This window comes from Crotalus tigris, unplaced genomic scaffold, assembly GCF_016545835.1.
Source record: "Crotalus tigris isolate CLP2741 ecotype Arizona unplaced genomic scaffold, ASM1654583v1 scf7180000017833.3397121, whole genome shotgun sequence".
In the NCBI taxonomy this organism is placed as follows: domain Eukaryota; kingdom Metazoa; phylum Chordata; class Lepidosauria; order Squamata; family Viperidae; genus Crotalus; species Crotalus tigris.
Window position 1 is genome coordinate 938097 of NW_024096661.1, and position 13168 is coordinate 951264.

A 13168-nucleotide genomic window follows, 5' to 3' on the forward strand; every position below is an offset into this window, starting at 1 on the left:
TACTTATTACTTTTTTGAATCATAGATATTTTGCATCCTAGGATTACAGAGTTTGAAGTGATAATTTAGGAAATCAAGTCCAACCACAATTTCAGTACATGAATCCAAATTAAAACATTGCAACAGATGGTTATCCAACCTCCACATCCAGTAAATGGGAAGTTATAACCTGTATGAATAATTGGTCCACTGTCTTATTGCTTGAAGCCTTTTTTAATAAAATAAAAAAGCCAATCAGAATCTGCCTTCCTGTTATTTAAGACTTTATTCCACATTCTGGAATGTTGGACCAGAGATACTGATTTTTTCTGGGGGACATTCTTTTTGTTATTCAAAGAGTTCTGTCTGAAATCCCCATCCCACAGTGTTCTAAAGGCTGAACATTCCCAGTTTTTTCAATCTTTCTTCATAGGGAATCAGTTTTAGTCCAAATTAATTTATAGAATTATTGTGAAGAAAAGTAGAGGGCAATGTAATGTTTGCCACTTTCAGCTCTCAAAGGTGGGATATAATAGAAATAAGTATATGATGATAGCAATATTTTTGCCTTTATATACTCTTAGCAACGTGTAAATTGTAAATGAAAGACATTGCTTTTTACCTTTTGGATTTTTATGGTTCTTTTTTTCTTTATGTTTCATTTGTTGCTCTCAGTAGGTGAGACAAGTATAAGCATTTTGGAGTTGGGGTCACCCATCATTGCAAGACATGTCTGAAGAACAATGTTTTTGGATCATATACTGTATATTTTAGATTGTATGGCACTCTCATTTATTTATTTTATTGCCCACCTCTAATATTGGATATTTTTACTGCTAAAATGGAATGGGAGTTAAACATATTTTAATAAATAAATATTTCAGGAAAACGTTATTTTGCTTTTTTTATTTACTTACATTTATATCCCATTTTTTTTGTTTTATGTTGGAAAATGTGGTGGTACCTGTTTGGATTCCACAATTTAGATCATGGTGTAGAGAATGTATTCCCCCCCCCCCCCAATTCATTGTTTCAATATATGCAATACGATTTGCAGAAAACTGAAACTGAATCTCCATGTAAGAAGAGAACATTTTCATCCAGACACTGGGAATCTCCTCCAGTTGTAATTATTTTCAAGGATATGGAAAGTTTCACAACCAAAGTTCTGCAGGATTTCATAATTATGAGCAGGTAAGATAACAAATTTAAAATTGAAGCTATTCTGGTCCATGTTCATTTTCTACAGGAAATAAATTACTAGTTGGAGTTATATTTGCTTTTTCTTTATTGCTTGCAATAAGTACAGATGTTGACTGGAGTTAATTAGCTTTGCCTATGAAATTTACTTTATAGGGAGACGGTTTTATAGAAAAATGCATATGTCTTATGGAGTCATACTTACAGTCCAATTCTTTTTTTCTTTCTTTTTTTTACAATTCAACCGTTAGGCTTGCAAACATTTGTTAGCTGGCCTCTGAGCAAATTTAATCCAGAGATGAATTTGCTCAGCATTAATAAAAAATGAAATTCAGAATTTTGCAATTTGGTTGGACTCTTACATACCATATCATCATTCCATAACAGTACAAAAATAGATATTGGGTATGCCTTTTGTCATTTTACAGTAGTAAACACATTCTTAAAAATATCCAGGCATCCCAGTTAAAATCTCACAAGCCAAAAATTTACTATGTGCTGCAGAGTATTTTGTTAATCTTCTTAATAGAGGAAGATGGACAAATTATTAAAATTAGCAGACATGGAGATCATGTGATTTAGATACTGATCACAGCATTCAATCTCCTGTTTTATAAATTACATTAAGTCTTAGTATTCAAATATGCAATTGAACTAGACCAGATTTTAGATTAAACACAGCTGATTATTGTAGTATAGTATGATAGCCAACTAAGAACTTGTAAAGTTTCTGTTTTCTAATTTCTGACTGGGACTGCAAGGAACTGTACAAACTGCATTTCTGTTTTGTATATATCACATTAATAGATCACCTTAATTTATGATAATCAGGAAAACAGAATATCTACTTTACATATAAAGTGCAAGTCTCTTTTTAGTTTTTGGAATCAAGGTGGTCGCTTGTTTGTATTAGTACAACACTGTTGATAAATTCTGTGAATTTGAAATATATGGAAGAAGTCAAAGGCCATCTGATTCTCTTACACATTAATTTTTCCCAATTGTTTATTTTTACCGTAGTCATTGTATACGTGAATTTCCACTGGTCCTTATTTTTGGAATTGCTACATCTCCAATGGTCATCCATAAGCTGCTTCCTCACTCAGTGTCCTCTTTGTTATGTATAGAACTCTTCCAGTCTCTTTCTTCCAAAGAACATTTAACTAAAGTGATAGATAAGGTAATACTTTAAGAAAAGAAGGTGTTGTATATTCTATGCAAATGCTTGATAAAAACCAAAATGTTCATAGCTGTTCATTGTTCAAAAAACGATTTTAAAAGATCAGTTTTCTTAAGTTGTAAAGGTTCTTCTCCACCTATTATCATAATTGAGCCTGGAATTATTGTAAATTGTGGCAGTTATTAAACAGGCCACTACATGCCCATGCCCAATTTTGCTACCTTTTTTTGCAGCGGTCGTTAAGCAAATGCCAAAATTGTTAACCAAACACCTCGGTGTTAAGTGAGCCTGTTTTCACCAATGGGTTTTTGTTTTTTGTTTTTTTTTGCTGGAAACCAGAAGTAAATACTGAAAATTGGCAAAAATCCCCAAAAGTGTAGCAATGTGACTATGGGACTCTACAAACAGCCATAAATGCAAGCTGGTTGCCAAGTGCCCAAAATGTGATCATGTGACTGTGTGTTTGTGGTGAAATTGCAGACATAACTTCAAAATCAGATCATAGGTAGCTTGGGGGAGGTCTGTTATATCTTTGAATGGATGCTAAAAGACTGGTCATTAAGCAAGGACTACCTTTTTATTAAAATTGCCACTGTAGATTTCAGATCAAAATCCTATGCATATGTTCTCCACAACAATTAATTTCATTAGCGGAACTAAACATGGGTGATCCTTTTTCTCCTTGGCCTTCAAGCAAATTATGGAGGTGTGGAGGTGCACAGGCTTGGGTTTTAATTCTATCAAGCCAACTAGGCCTCCATTTTCTTAATCTCATTCTCTGTTCTTTAAAAAAAAATCAGTAGCTCAGTTCATAAAAAAGCACTAATACTGTTGAATTTAAAAGAACATTTGCCATTATAGGGTTTCTCATTTAGAAACTCTCAAAACTTGAGAATTCCAATTGTAGAAATAATTAGCCATCTTATTTCAGAAATACATCATTTATTAATGTTTTATTTTTTTTTCTCTATCAGATACTTCTGACCAGTCAGTTTCCATTCAAAATTAGTGAGAAGGTTCTGCAGGTGTTAACAAATATATTTTTGTACCATGATTTCTCGGTTCACAATTTTGTCAAAGGATTTCAGGTAAGTGTTAGTAAAAGTAGTTGCATTAACTTTGGAATTCTGAGTGATGGTAAATTTTGTGTCTAGTTTTCACTATGAATGATGACGCTGTATATGGATTAGAGATTTACTAAATATTCCTGCATACAAGAAATTTTCCTACACATTAAAAAGTAATATGAAAGTAGTATGTGGTAAAGTACTTTTCAGTGACATCCGGTTTTTAATCTTTAGATATTTTTCTTTATATTCAGTCATAGGAATGTTGTCCCTCTTTACAAACAGCTGGTGAAATGTTAGATTGTATTTTAGGAGTCAGGGTGACAGGTATGATAGCTTAGACCAGTGATGGCGAACCTTTTAGAGACCAAGTGCCGAAACTGCAACCCAAAAACCCACTTATTTATCACTGGGTGCCAGGTGGGCGTGGCCCACTGGGTGGGTGTGGCTATGGTGACCATGACAGACTGGGTGGGTGTGGCCAAGGTGGGTATGGTCACCTCGATGTTGCTCATGGGAAGGGATGCCTATGGGAGATGGGCAGGGTTGGGGGAGATCCAGAGGGTCTCTGGTAGGTGCGGCGGTGGGCAGGAGACTCGTCCTGTGGGGTGAGGCGAGGCGAGGCAGGGTGGAGGTGCCATTGTCGCAGGGCAAGGCGAGGTAGGGGCCAGGGCTGTGGCTGACGCCTGACACCATCAGCCAGCGACCGCATGGGGGCTGACCGTGTCCGTCAGCATCCACAGCCTGCCGGCCCCTCGACCGGCGCACTCTGGGGCTCCGCAGCCCACTGCCAGCAGTTCAGAGAAGCCGCCTCTGAGCTGGATGGACGGCCGACCAACAGCTGAGGAGGCGATGCAGTGGGTCGTGCCCAGGAAAACGAGAGCATGCGAGCCAGGAAGGACAGGACGGGGGGGAGGAAAACCAGCCATGCTGGGATGCATCCGGCCACATGGGACCTCGGCAAGTTAGCGGGCGGCTGGTTGAAGAGGGACGGTTGCCATCTCTGGGGCATGGCACGCGTGCTCACAGAGAGGGCTCTGAGTGCCGCCTCTGGCACGCGTGCCATAGGTTCTCCACCACTGGCTTAGACTATCCTTTTGCTAGTGTGGAAAAGAGTCTTCCCATCTTTAACTTTGGGCACTGGGAAGGCAAGTCAAAGGCAAAGGACTGCACTGCTGTTTCAGGGACATGGGACAATGGAGCCCTTGTCTCGCAAAAATGAAAAAGGTATGTCATCCGTGGATTTTATTAGAAGAAGGAAAATACAGAAATAGAGGTCAGAAAAGAGGACAGGGGAAACTGAAAAGAGCAGCAGCCATTTTTGCTATTAGGCAAGATGGACTCAGAGTCAAGACAAGGGAAAGAAAGGCTTTTCTTCGGGTTGACAAGCTTTTTGACCACATTGCTCAATTATGGAAATTCCGATCCCAATTGCCCTTGTAACTCGAGGCCTACCAGTATATAAAATCCATCTTGAAAAATGTCAGTTTAAAGATTGGATCCGGCATAAATTTCCATCAGCAGAAAAGTTTTGATATAGTAGAATTTTTCAGTTTGGGTGAGTGTGGGCATCCAGCGAGTCTTGGAAATTTCTTTTCTTCTTCACTTTCTTAAGACTTGGAGGATAGTGGAAAAACCGATGCCAAGGGCTGCAGAAGGAGGAAAGAATCGATTGCATCACACCGTTTATATCAGAAGAATCATTCTGAGTTTGGAATATTCTTACTGGCAGAATAAAACTCTGAATGGGTTTGAATGTTGAATATTCCTAATAAAGAAGTGATAATTGGTAGAATTAGTGCATAACACTAGAGAGTTGGCATGAAGAATGAAAAACAAAAGGCCTTGTATCTGACACAGTGAAAAGTTATGAAGCTAATTGACAATGATGTCTCATTAATCAAAGGATCCTGCCACACAATGCCACCTTTTCCAACAGAATGGATCCCTTTAGTTTGGTGTTAATTTTAGTCTTCCTGGTATCTAGTCATATTAAAAAAAGAAAAAAAAAAGCTAAACAAAATCTTGCTTCTTTTGGCTTTCCTCTTGACTTGCTAATCTCCTTACAATAAAAACAAGCCTTTCAAATAATTAAGATCCAAATACTATATATTAAACAATAAAAGGAACTTAGTTTATTTTCATATATCAGTGGGCATTTAGAGTATCCTAGAGAGGAACTCAATAGCCAGTTTGATGCAGTGGTTAAGGTACTAGCTTAGAAACTGGGAGACCAGAAATTCTAGTCCTGCCTTAGGCAGGAAGTCAACTGGCGACCTTGGACCAGTCCCTCTCTCAGCCTTAAGAAGAGGGCAATGGCAAGCCATTTAGAAAATCTTGCCAAGAATATGGTAAGGAATAGTGAAGATGATTGCCAAGAGTCATGTGACTCAAAAGTGCAAGTACGTGTGCATACACAAAAGATTGGAACCATGTAGATATTAAGATACAGTGGTTAGGATGCAGTATTGCACGCTAATTCTGCATTCCACTGCCAGAAGTTCGATTCTGACTGGCTCAAGGTTGATTCAGCCTTCCATCCTTCCAAGGTTGGTAAAATGAGGATTGTTGGCGGCAATACGCTGAGTCTGTAAACCACTTAGGGCTGTAAAGCACTATGAAGCAATATATACGTCTGAGTACTACTAGTGCAGGGGTGTCAAACTCAATTTCATTGAGGGCTGTATCAGCATTGCGGTTGCCCTCGGGGGGGCTGGGTGGGTGTGGCCAGGGTAGGTGCAGCCTACTGGGTGGGCATGGAGGGAGTGGGTGTGGCCTACTGGGTGGGCATGGCCAGCTCTACATTGTTCGCGTCAAGGGTGCCTGGGCAGGAGTGGGACAGATCTGAGGGTCTCTGGCAGAAGGAGGGGACCGGGGCAAGTGCCAAGGCATGGTCCGCTAGAGAAGCCTCACTGTTCCTCTCAGGCTATGCAGAGGGGGGGGGGCTTATGGAGCTAAGACTGAATGCATTTGAGCATAGATGGCCACCACAAAATTATGCGTTGGCTCCTGGCTGGCCAGGGCCAAGGCAGAGGGGGCTATTTCCTCACTGTTTCCAGGATGGCTTCGCGGGCCACATCCGGGCCCCGGGCCTTGTGTTTGACATGTCTATACTAGTGCTAGTGCTAGTCACACTTACATCCCTAGCTCAGCAGTGTCTTTTTTTAATGTCATGTTCTGCCTACCTCAGCGATCAGGTAGCCCAAATTCCTTTTGCTAGAACTTGTCTGCAATTTGCAATTCAAAACAGACAGAAACCGCCTAATGTTTTGTTGTATTACCCTTATTAACAAGGTAGCTTTCGTTCTCTCATCTGTTGCGTATTTGAATATTTGCCAAGATGATTAGATAAGTTTTATCTTGTTTTCCTCTCATCAGACCATATGCCTAATTTTGCATATAATGTACCCACATGCTGGGTCACTGTATTAAAGGACAAATTGCTACGTAATTGAATCTGCTATAAAAAAGAATAAATATGTCCAGAGTAAGTTAAGTTACATGTTATGGTGTTAGAATTTTACATACAATTTTAAATCAGTTTGTTATTCTATATTATTGTCATATTATATGCTATATTATAATTTTGCTGTCCAACTTTTTTGATAACTGATTGAATTAATGTATATATGTGCATATGAACAGAATTACAGAAAGGACTTGAAGGTCTAATCCAACCCCTACTCAGGCAGGAAACCCTATACCAGGGGTGTCAAACTCAATTTCATTGAGGGCCGCATCAGCATTGTGGTTGCCCTCAGGGGGCTGGGTGGGTGTAGCCAGGGTGGGTGCGGCCTACTGGGTGGGCATGGATGGAGTGGGTGTGGCCTACTGGGTGGGTGCGGCCAGCTCTACATTGTTCACGTCACCGGGGCAAGCGCCAAGGCGTGGTCCACTGGACGAGCCTCACTGTTCCTCTCAGGCCATGCAGGGGGGGGGCTTATGGAGCTAAGACTGAATGCGCTTCAGCATAGATGGCCACCACAAAATTGTACATTGTACTCTGCCAGGGCCAAGGCAGATGGGGCCGTTCCCTCACTGTTTCCAGAATGGCTTCACGGGCCACATGAAACCACTTTGCGGGCCGCATCTGGCCCCCAGGCCTTGTGTTTGACATGTCTGCCCTGTATCATTTCAGACAAATCGTTGTCCAATCTTTTCTTAAAAACCTCCAATGTTGGAGCACCCACTACTTCTGGAGGCAAGCCATGTTTATCCTGCTGTCTGATTTACAACTATATTAAAATGCATATTGTTTCAGCTTCAGAATAACAGTTCAGGAGAATGGATTTATTTTTCTAAAAACTATAATAATATTTGAATTGTTTTGATCAGTGTTCTTCCAAATTTTCACTTTACAATTTGACTTCCTTCTTCTTACAGCTGTCACTGTTGGAACATTTTTATTCACACCCTCTCAGTGTGCTATGTTGTGAAGTGCAAGAATCTGAGAAAAGAGTACAACTTTTATCACATAATCAGTTTGAAAATATTCGAAGATTACCATCTTTTAGGAGGTAAAGAACTATCTAAACTTCTTGTCATTACATTTAATTATTTTGCCATTTCTTAAATCTTTTTGATTTAAGAAAAAATAAAGCATTACAATTTAAAGTGAATGATATAGACAAATACACTCCCTAAACTGCACATATGTGCCAGTGCATATAATATTCTTCATATTATTTTATTTATTTATTTAAAAAAACATACGGTCACTCATCTTAAATGAATAATTCTGGTCAACTAGCAAAAAACATTATAAAACCAACATAAACCAAGACAAACTATAGCTTTAAAGACAATCATAATACAATATCTGAGATACAGTGTAATCACAGTAATCAACACACACAAAAAGACACATTCTGCTTTTGCTAACATCCAGGCTATAATGCTTAGAGCAGAGGTGTCAAACTGCCGGCCCATGGGCCAGTTGCATCATCCGGAGGTCGTGCCCACCCCAGCTCTGGCAATGCAAAAAAAAGTCACGATACGTCAGGACACATCACGTGATGAGGCGAGTTTGACACCCGTGGCTTAGAGGGAAAAAAAAACATGTCTTCATGATCCTCCAGAAGGCCATCAAGGTCAGATCCTTCTGGATCTCGGAACAGGTTGTTATATAGGACAGCTGCCACAATAGAGAGCCATGTTTCCTCGGCCCTGTTAGATGATGCTGTTCCATAAGATGGACCCAGAACATGCCCATCCTGTCAAATCTGGTGGAAATGTGACTCTGTGCTTTTTAGGGCTTTAAGGGTGATAATTAGGACCTTGAATTGCATTTGGAAGCCTACTAGAAGTTGGCACGTACAGTTGTGATGTCACTTGAGAGAACCCAATTCTGTATGTGCTGCTGTATTCTGGAGCATCTGAAACTTTTGAATGATGTGGCTGGAGAAACTAGCACAAGAAGTATTGATTTTTGGAATTGAGTTGAAACCCTCCACAAAGAAATTCTCCCAGTATGTTTGTAGTCAGAAGTTCAGAAGGATAGGAATGTCCTGATTTCTCCTGTCTAAGCCCCTTCTTTTCCTCATATGATTCAGATCAGAATTATTATTAAGGAGTTATTATTAAGGAGTTGAAAATTAGCTTTTTCTTTTCCCTTGTTCAGGTTTGTCGAAAGCCAGGAAGTAGAGAAGCAGGCTGCATTGCTGACAGATGACGAATGTTTAAAGGTAAAATCTAGGACTAAAAAAATGCTACAATGTTTCTTATTTCAGTTAAGCAATACTTCTGTATAACATCCAGAATTTCATTTATATAAGTGTGCCTTCATTTTATTCCTCACGTCTTCGAGATCTGTTCCATTGTGAGAATTAAGTGGAAGCATCAGGTTTGCCACTCAAAGTCCTGTAAAACGGAAAAACGATACATTATGAAATTGTATTTTTATTACAGAGAGACTATGCACCCTCTACACTAACTCTTGAACTTTTAAATCTGCTCCTTCAAGCATAATTAATTTTAGTTAGTTATTAGGAATAAGTACATTTCACCTAGTCTAAAAAGAAAGAAAAACATACTTCCAAAAATAGATCTGTTAAAAAAAAGAAGGAAAATATACTACTATAATGAAAGTTTTAAATTTTTGCCATGCTTTCTAGAAAAAACACCTTGTAGAGAAGAATTCTAAAGCAAGGGACTGAAAAGAAAAACAGCCTAGAATACTTATCAGCAAATCTCCTGACATGAACCCTAACTTTGCCACTTACCACCCATGCCAGGGCTGATGGGAAATTAACTTCAGCATATCCAAAGGGAAGAATTTGCCCATTTGTGATTTTGAGACGTAAGGAAAATGTGCAGGGATATTGTATGGATTCAGGGACTGTAACTGAATGCTGCATTCTGTTTTCCTCTTAATTTTAACTGTGAAAAATGAAAAGATTTCATATGCTGTGTTCTTTAAAATTTAAAAACCGAACAGCAGGTTGGTGAGCATAATCTGACTACTATAATTTACTTGCTATGATAATTATTCCAAAGCAGGGGACACATTTCAATAACAGCTAGAAAATTAAATTAATGTGGGATTCAAAGAGAGGCTGGGATACAGGAACTTCAAAAGGCAAAACATAAATCAACTTTATATCTGACCTTCAGAGGCAGCCACTACTGATGAAGCTGTTTAAAATCCATATTTTAAATTGCTGAAAACAGTCACTATGAATGATAGGTCATATAAATTCATTTCTGCAATGTCCCTGCATTATTCAATGCGTGTCTATTTTTTTATTCCCTATTAAGTTAGCTAACAGCATTTTAAGACAAACATGGTGCTTCAATTTAAAACAGTTAACTAGCTGCTTCATAAATCATATTAAGCCAAACATGGATTGTTTTGGTTTGGGCTTAATACAGTATAATGTGTACTTGTTTAGCAACCATTGTAAAGGAAAACACATTTAGCATGATGCTCATGTCTTGATTAGGTTTACTCATCAAGCTGCGCCACAATGTAGGTTTGCCTGTTTATATCTTTTTGTGATATGTGAACCCAACCATTACGATTTGTAAACCATAATTTACTACTTACCATGTAATATAAACCCAATCAATAGCCATTCACAAGGTACAATTAACTTAAGTCATAGCTTTCCTATGTAATCGTAGACACTGAGTCCCCTACTATCGTTAAAATTGTGAATTAATGTTAAATCTAAATGTACTTACTGAGTTGCAGTGCCAAATTGCATGATCTTTGTTCTTGCATACTGCTGTCCCCAGGACTTACTGACAAATTGGCTTGCTGGTTAGATGTGATAACAGCCTATTGTTTGCACTAAGGAAGAAGAACCTCAATGAACTGGGATGTAGGAGGAAGAGGGGAATGTGTAAACATATTGATCATTGACATGCCAAAACTCACTCACTCTCTCTCTCTCTCTCTCTCTCTCTCTCTCTTTCTCTCTCTCTCCCCCCCCCTCTCTCTCTGATATGTCCGTATTTGACCCAGTCTGAGCAGACAAAAAAGTTATAAATCCAAATAACAACAACAACAAAATCATACTTCATGATTAAAAATGTTCTCCCAGCTTTAGGTTTAATATGCACAAAGATTGTGCTCTTTTTTCATAAAAATGAAGCACTGTTTCTGAAAGAAAAATTCTTATTTTATGGAGGCTTCAGTTCATATTGACATAGAAAAATTATTCACCTGTGGATAAACAGTACAGCAATAAAGCAGTAAAAGCACCAGTGTTTTAATGCTACATTTTTCTGTTAGATAGAAAAAAAGCTGTTAGATAAGATTTTCCCAAAACAGTGTTAAATCTTCCTTCTCTGGAAATTGTCCAATTTATTTCAGTGCTATTACAACAGTTAAGTTTAACTTTTTTTAAAAAAAACCTGTTCTTCCTCCGTCCCCCCAAAAAGAAACGCAGCAGTTCAGCATTAGCAGTTCATCATAGAACAAAATTATCTCTTTACTAAATTTAAGGAAACTGATATACAGATGGATTTTCTCCTTAAATCTGCAGAGTGGCAAAATGAAATGTATGGGATAGAATAATATCTGTTTATGTCTACTGGAACAAACAGATGTCTAGCTTTTACCAAACTGTGAATTCTTCTGTGAATTACTGTACTTTTTATTGTCCTGTTTTAATAACACTGATTCTTCTGGTTCTTCCAAAGATTATTGTAATTTATTATTCCCTATAAACTGCAAGACATTTAGGACTTGATTCTGCACATATGCACATTCTGCACATCTTTTTAATTTATTTAATTTATTAAAAAAAAACTAGGAAACCTATTCATCCTGGGGGAAAAAATGCTTATCTTTCAGCTTATTAGATACGAGAAATACAATTTTTGCTCTACTACTTTAAAATGAAATGAAAATGCATCATTAAACTCAATGAAATTACAAGATATTGTTAATGTATATGGAGTGTTTATAATTTTCTTATGACTCCATTAGCAGCGGAGAAATTAAAATAATTTGGGATTTTTTCAAATAGAATAATTCAATTTAGCTATTATAGATTTAATGGGAAAGGGCTGTCTTGCTGTATGTAAGCATCTCCTTCAACCAAACACACATTTTCCTGGAATTCCACTGTAGCTGTAAATGGAGGTGTCATGATCCCCCCCCCCCAAAAAGGTACCACTGCTTTAAGGAGTTGCTGATAGTTGTCTGTCTCTCCATAATTGTTTGTCTCCATCTTAGGAGATCCAGTAGGAGACATGCTTCAGATCCCGTCTGGCAGAGTGGAGTGCCATCTGCTTGCTCATGTGTCTGGGAATAAATCCCATTCAACTGAATTGAATTTACTTCTGAGTAGAATATAGAATAGCAATGCAATTTGTAAAATAGATTTGTAATGAGTAAATGACTAATCAGACCCTTCCTTTTTATTTTTAGGAAACAACACAAATATTGCTGAAAGATCTCTATAGTTACCATGAAAATTATTTCCCAATTTTGCAGTGTCTTCACGCTTTCACATCTTCTCTTCCAAAGTACCCATTAGGCAAACAAGTATGTGCTCTTTACGTATGTCTAATATTTCAAAATCTTGAGTTTGGTTTTCAGTTGAATTGCTTTTTCTTATTTAGCCTGCACTGCAGTAAGATAAAACAACACTAACTCTTTTTTACTGCCAGACCACTCAATATATTCAAAGACAAAGGGACCTTGAAAGTATTTTATAGCCCTTTTGACATTGAAATAATTAGGTTTAGTCAAATTGTCCTGGCTTCTTCTGAGCACCGAATACTGAAAAATATACCTCAGGGTGGGAAAGAGATAATAAAAAATACATTTATTTTAAGGCAGTGAAAGCAGTTTATTTTTACAGTGTGAATCTGTCCACATTAATTGTATGTACTTTCTTTATTCTTATTGAACTAACACATTCCTGGATAGGGTAGGAGTTTTCCATATCTGAGATCAGTGAAGTCTTAACAATTTCTAAAGCTTTTATTGTCAGTAACAAATTGGCAAAAATGAACATTTCATCCATTTGATATTTCTAAAACATTTCCTGTTTTACAGATCAGAGAGCTGTATTGTGCATGCTTGGAAAAAAGCGTATGGGAAAGAGAGGAATATGAGTCTGCCATGCAGCTGGTGAGGTAGCTTTCTTTCCATTTCTTTTTTGTATTCAAGACATAGCAAAGTCTTCATGGGCTATTTAAGAAGAACCTGGGGTTGGAAATGTGTTGCCAGAGGAATAGTGGTTTGAAGGGGACGGGTTGTTTGTTTGTTTCGTTTTGGCAACTGGTC

General features: G+C 38.0%; 1 protein-coding gene across 1 annotated transcript in view; it reads left to right on the forward strand.

Annotated features, from left to right (window-relative positions):
* The window catches only part of ORC3 (origin recognition complex subunit 3), a 44985-nt gene that overhangs the window by 13564 nt on the left and 18253 nt on the right, over positions 1–13168 (forward strand). The window contains exons 7-13 of the mRNA XM_039343090.1: positions 1037–1173; positions 2200–2359; positions 3334–3447; positions 7810–7943; positions 9047–9110; positions 12305–12421; positions 12938–13017. Coding sequence (XP_039199024.1) covers positions 1037–1173; positions 2200–2359; positions 3334–3447; positions 7810–7943; positions 9047–9110; positions 12305–12421; positions 12938–13017 — 806 coding nt within the window. The remainder of the gene's footprint in view (positions 1–1036; positions 1174–2199; positions 2360–3333; positions 3448–7809; positions 7944–9046; positions 9111–12304; positions 12422–12937; positions 13018–13168) is intronic.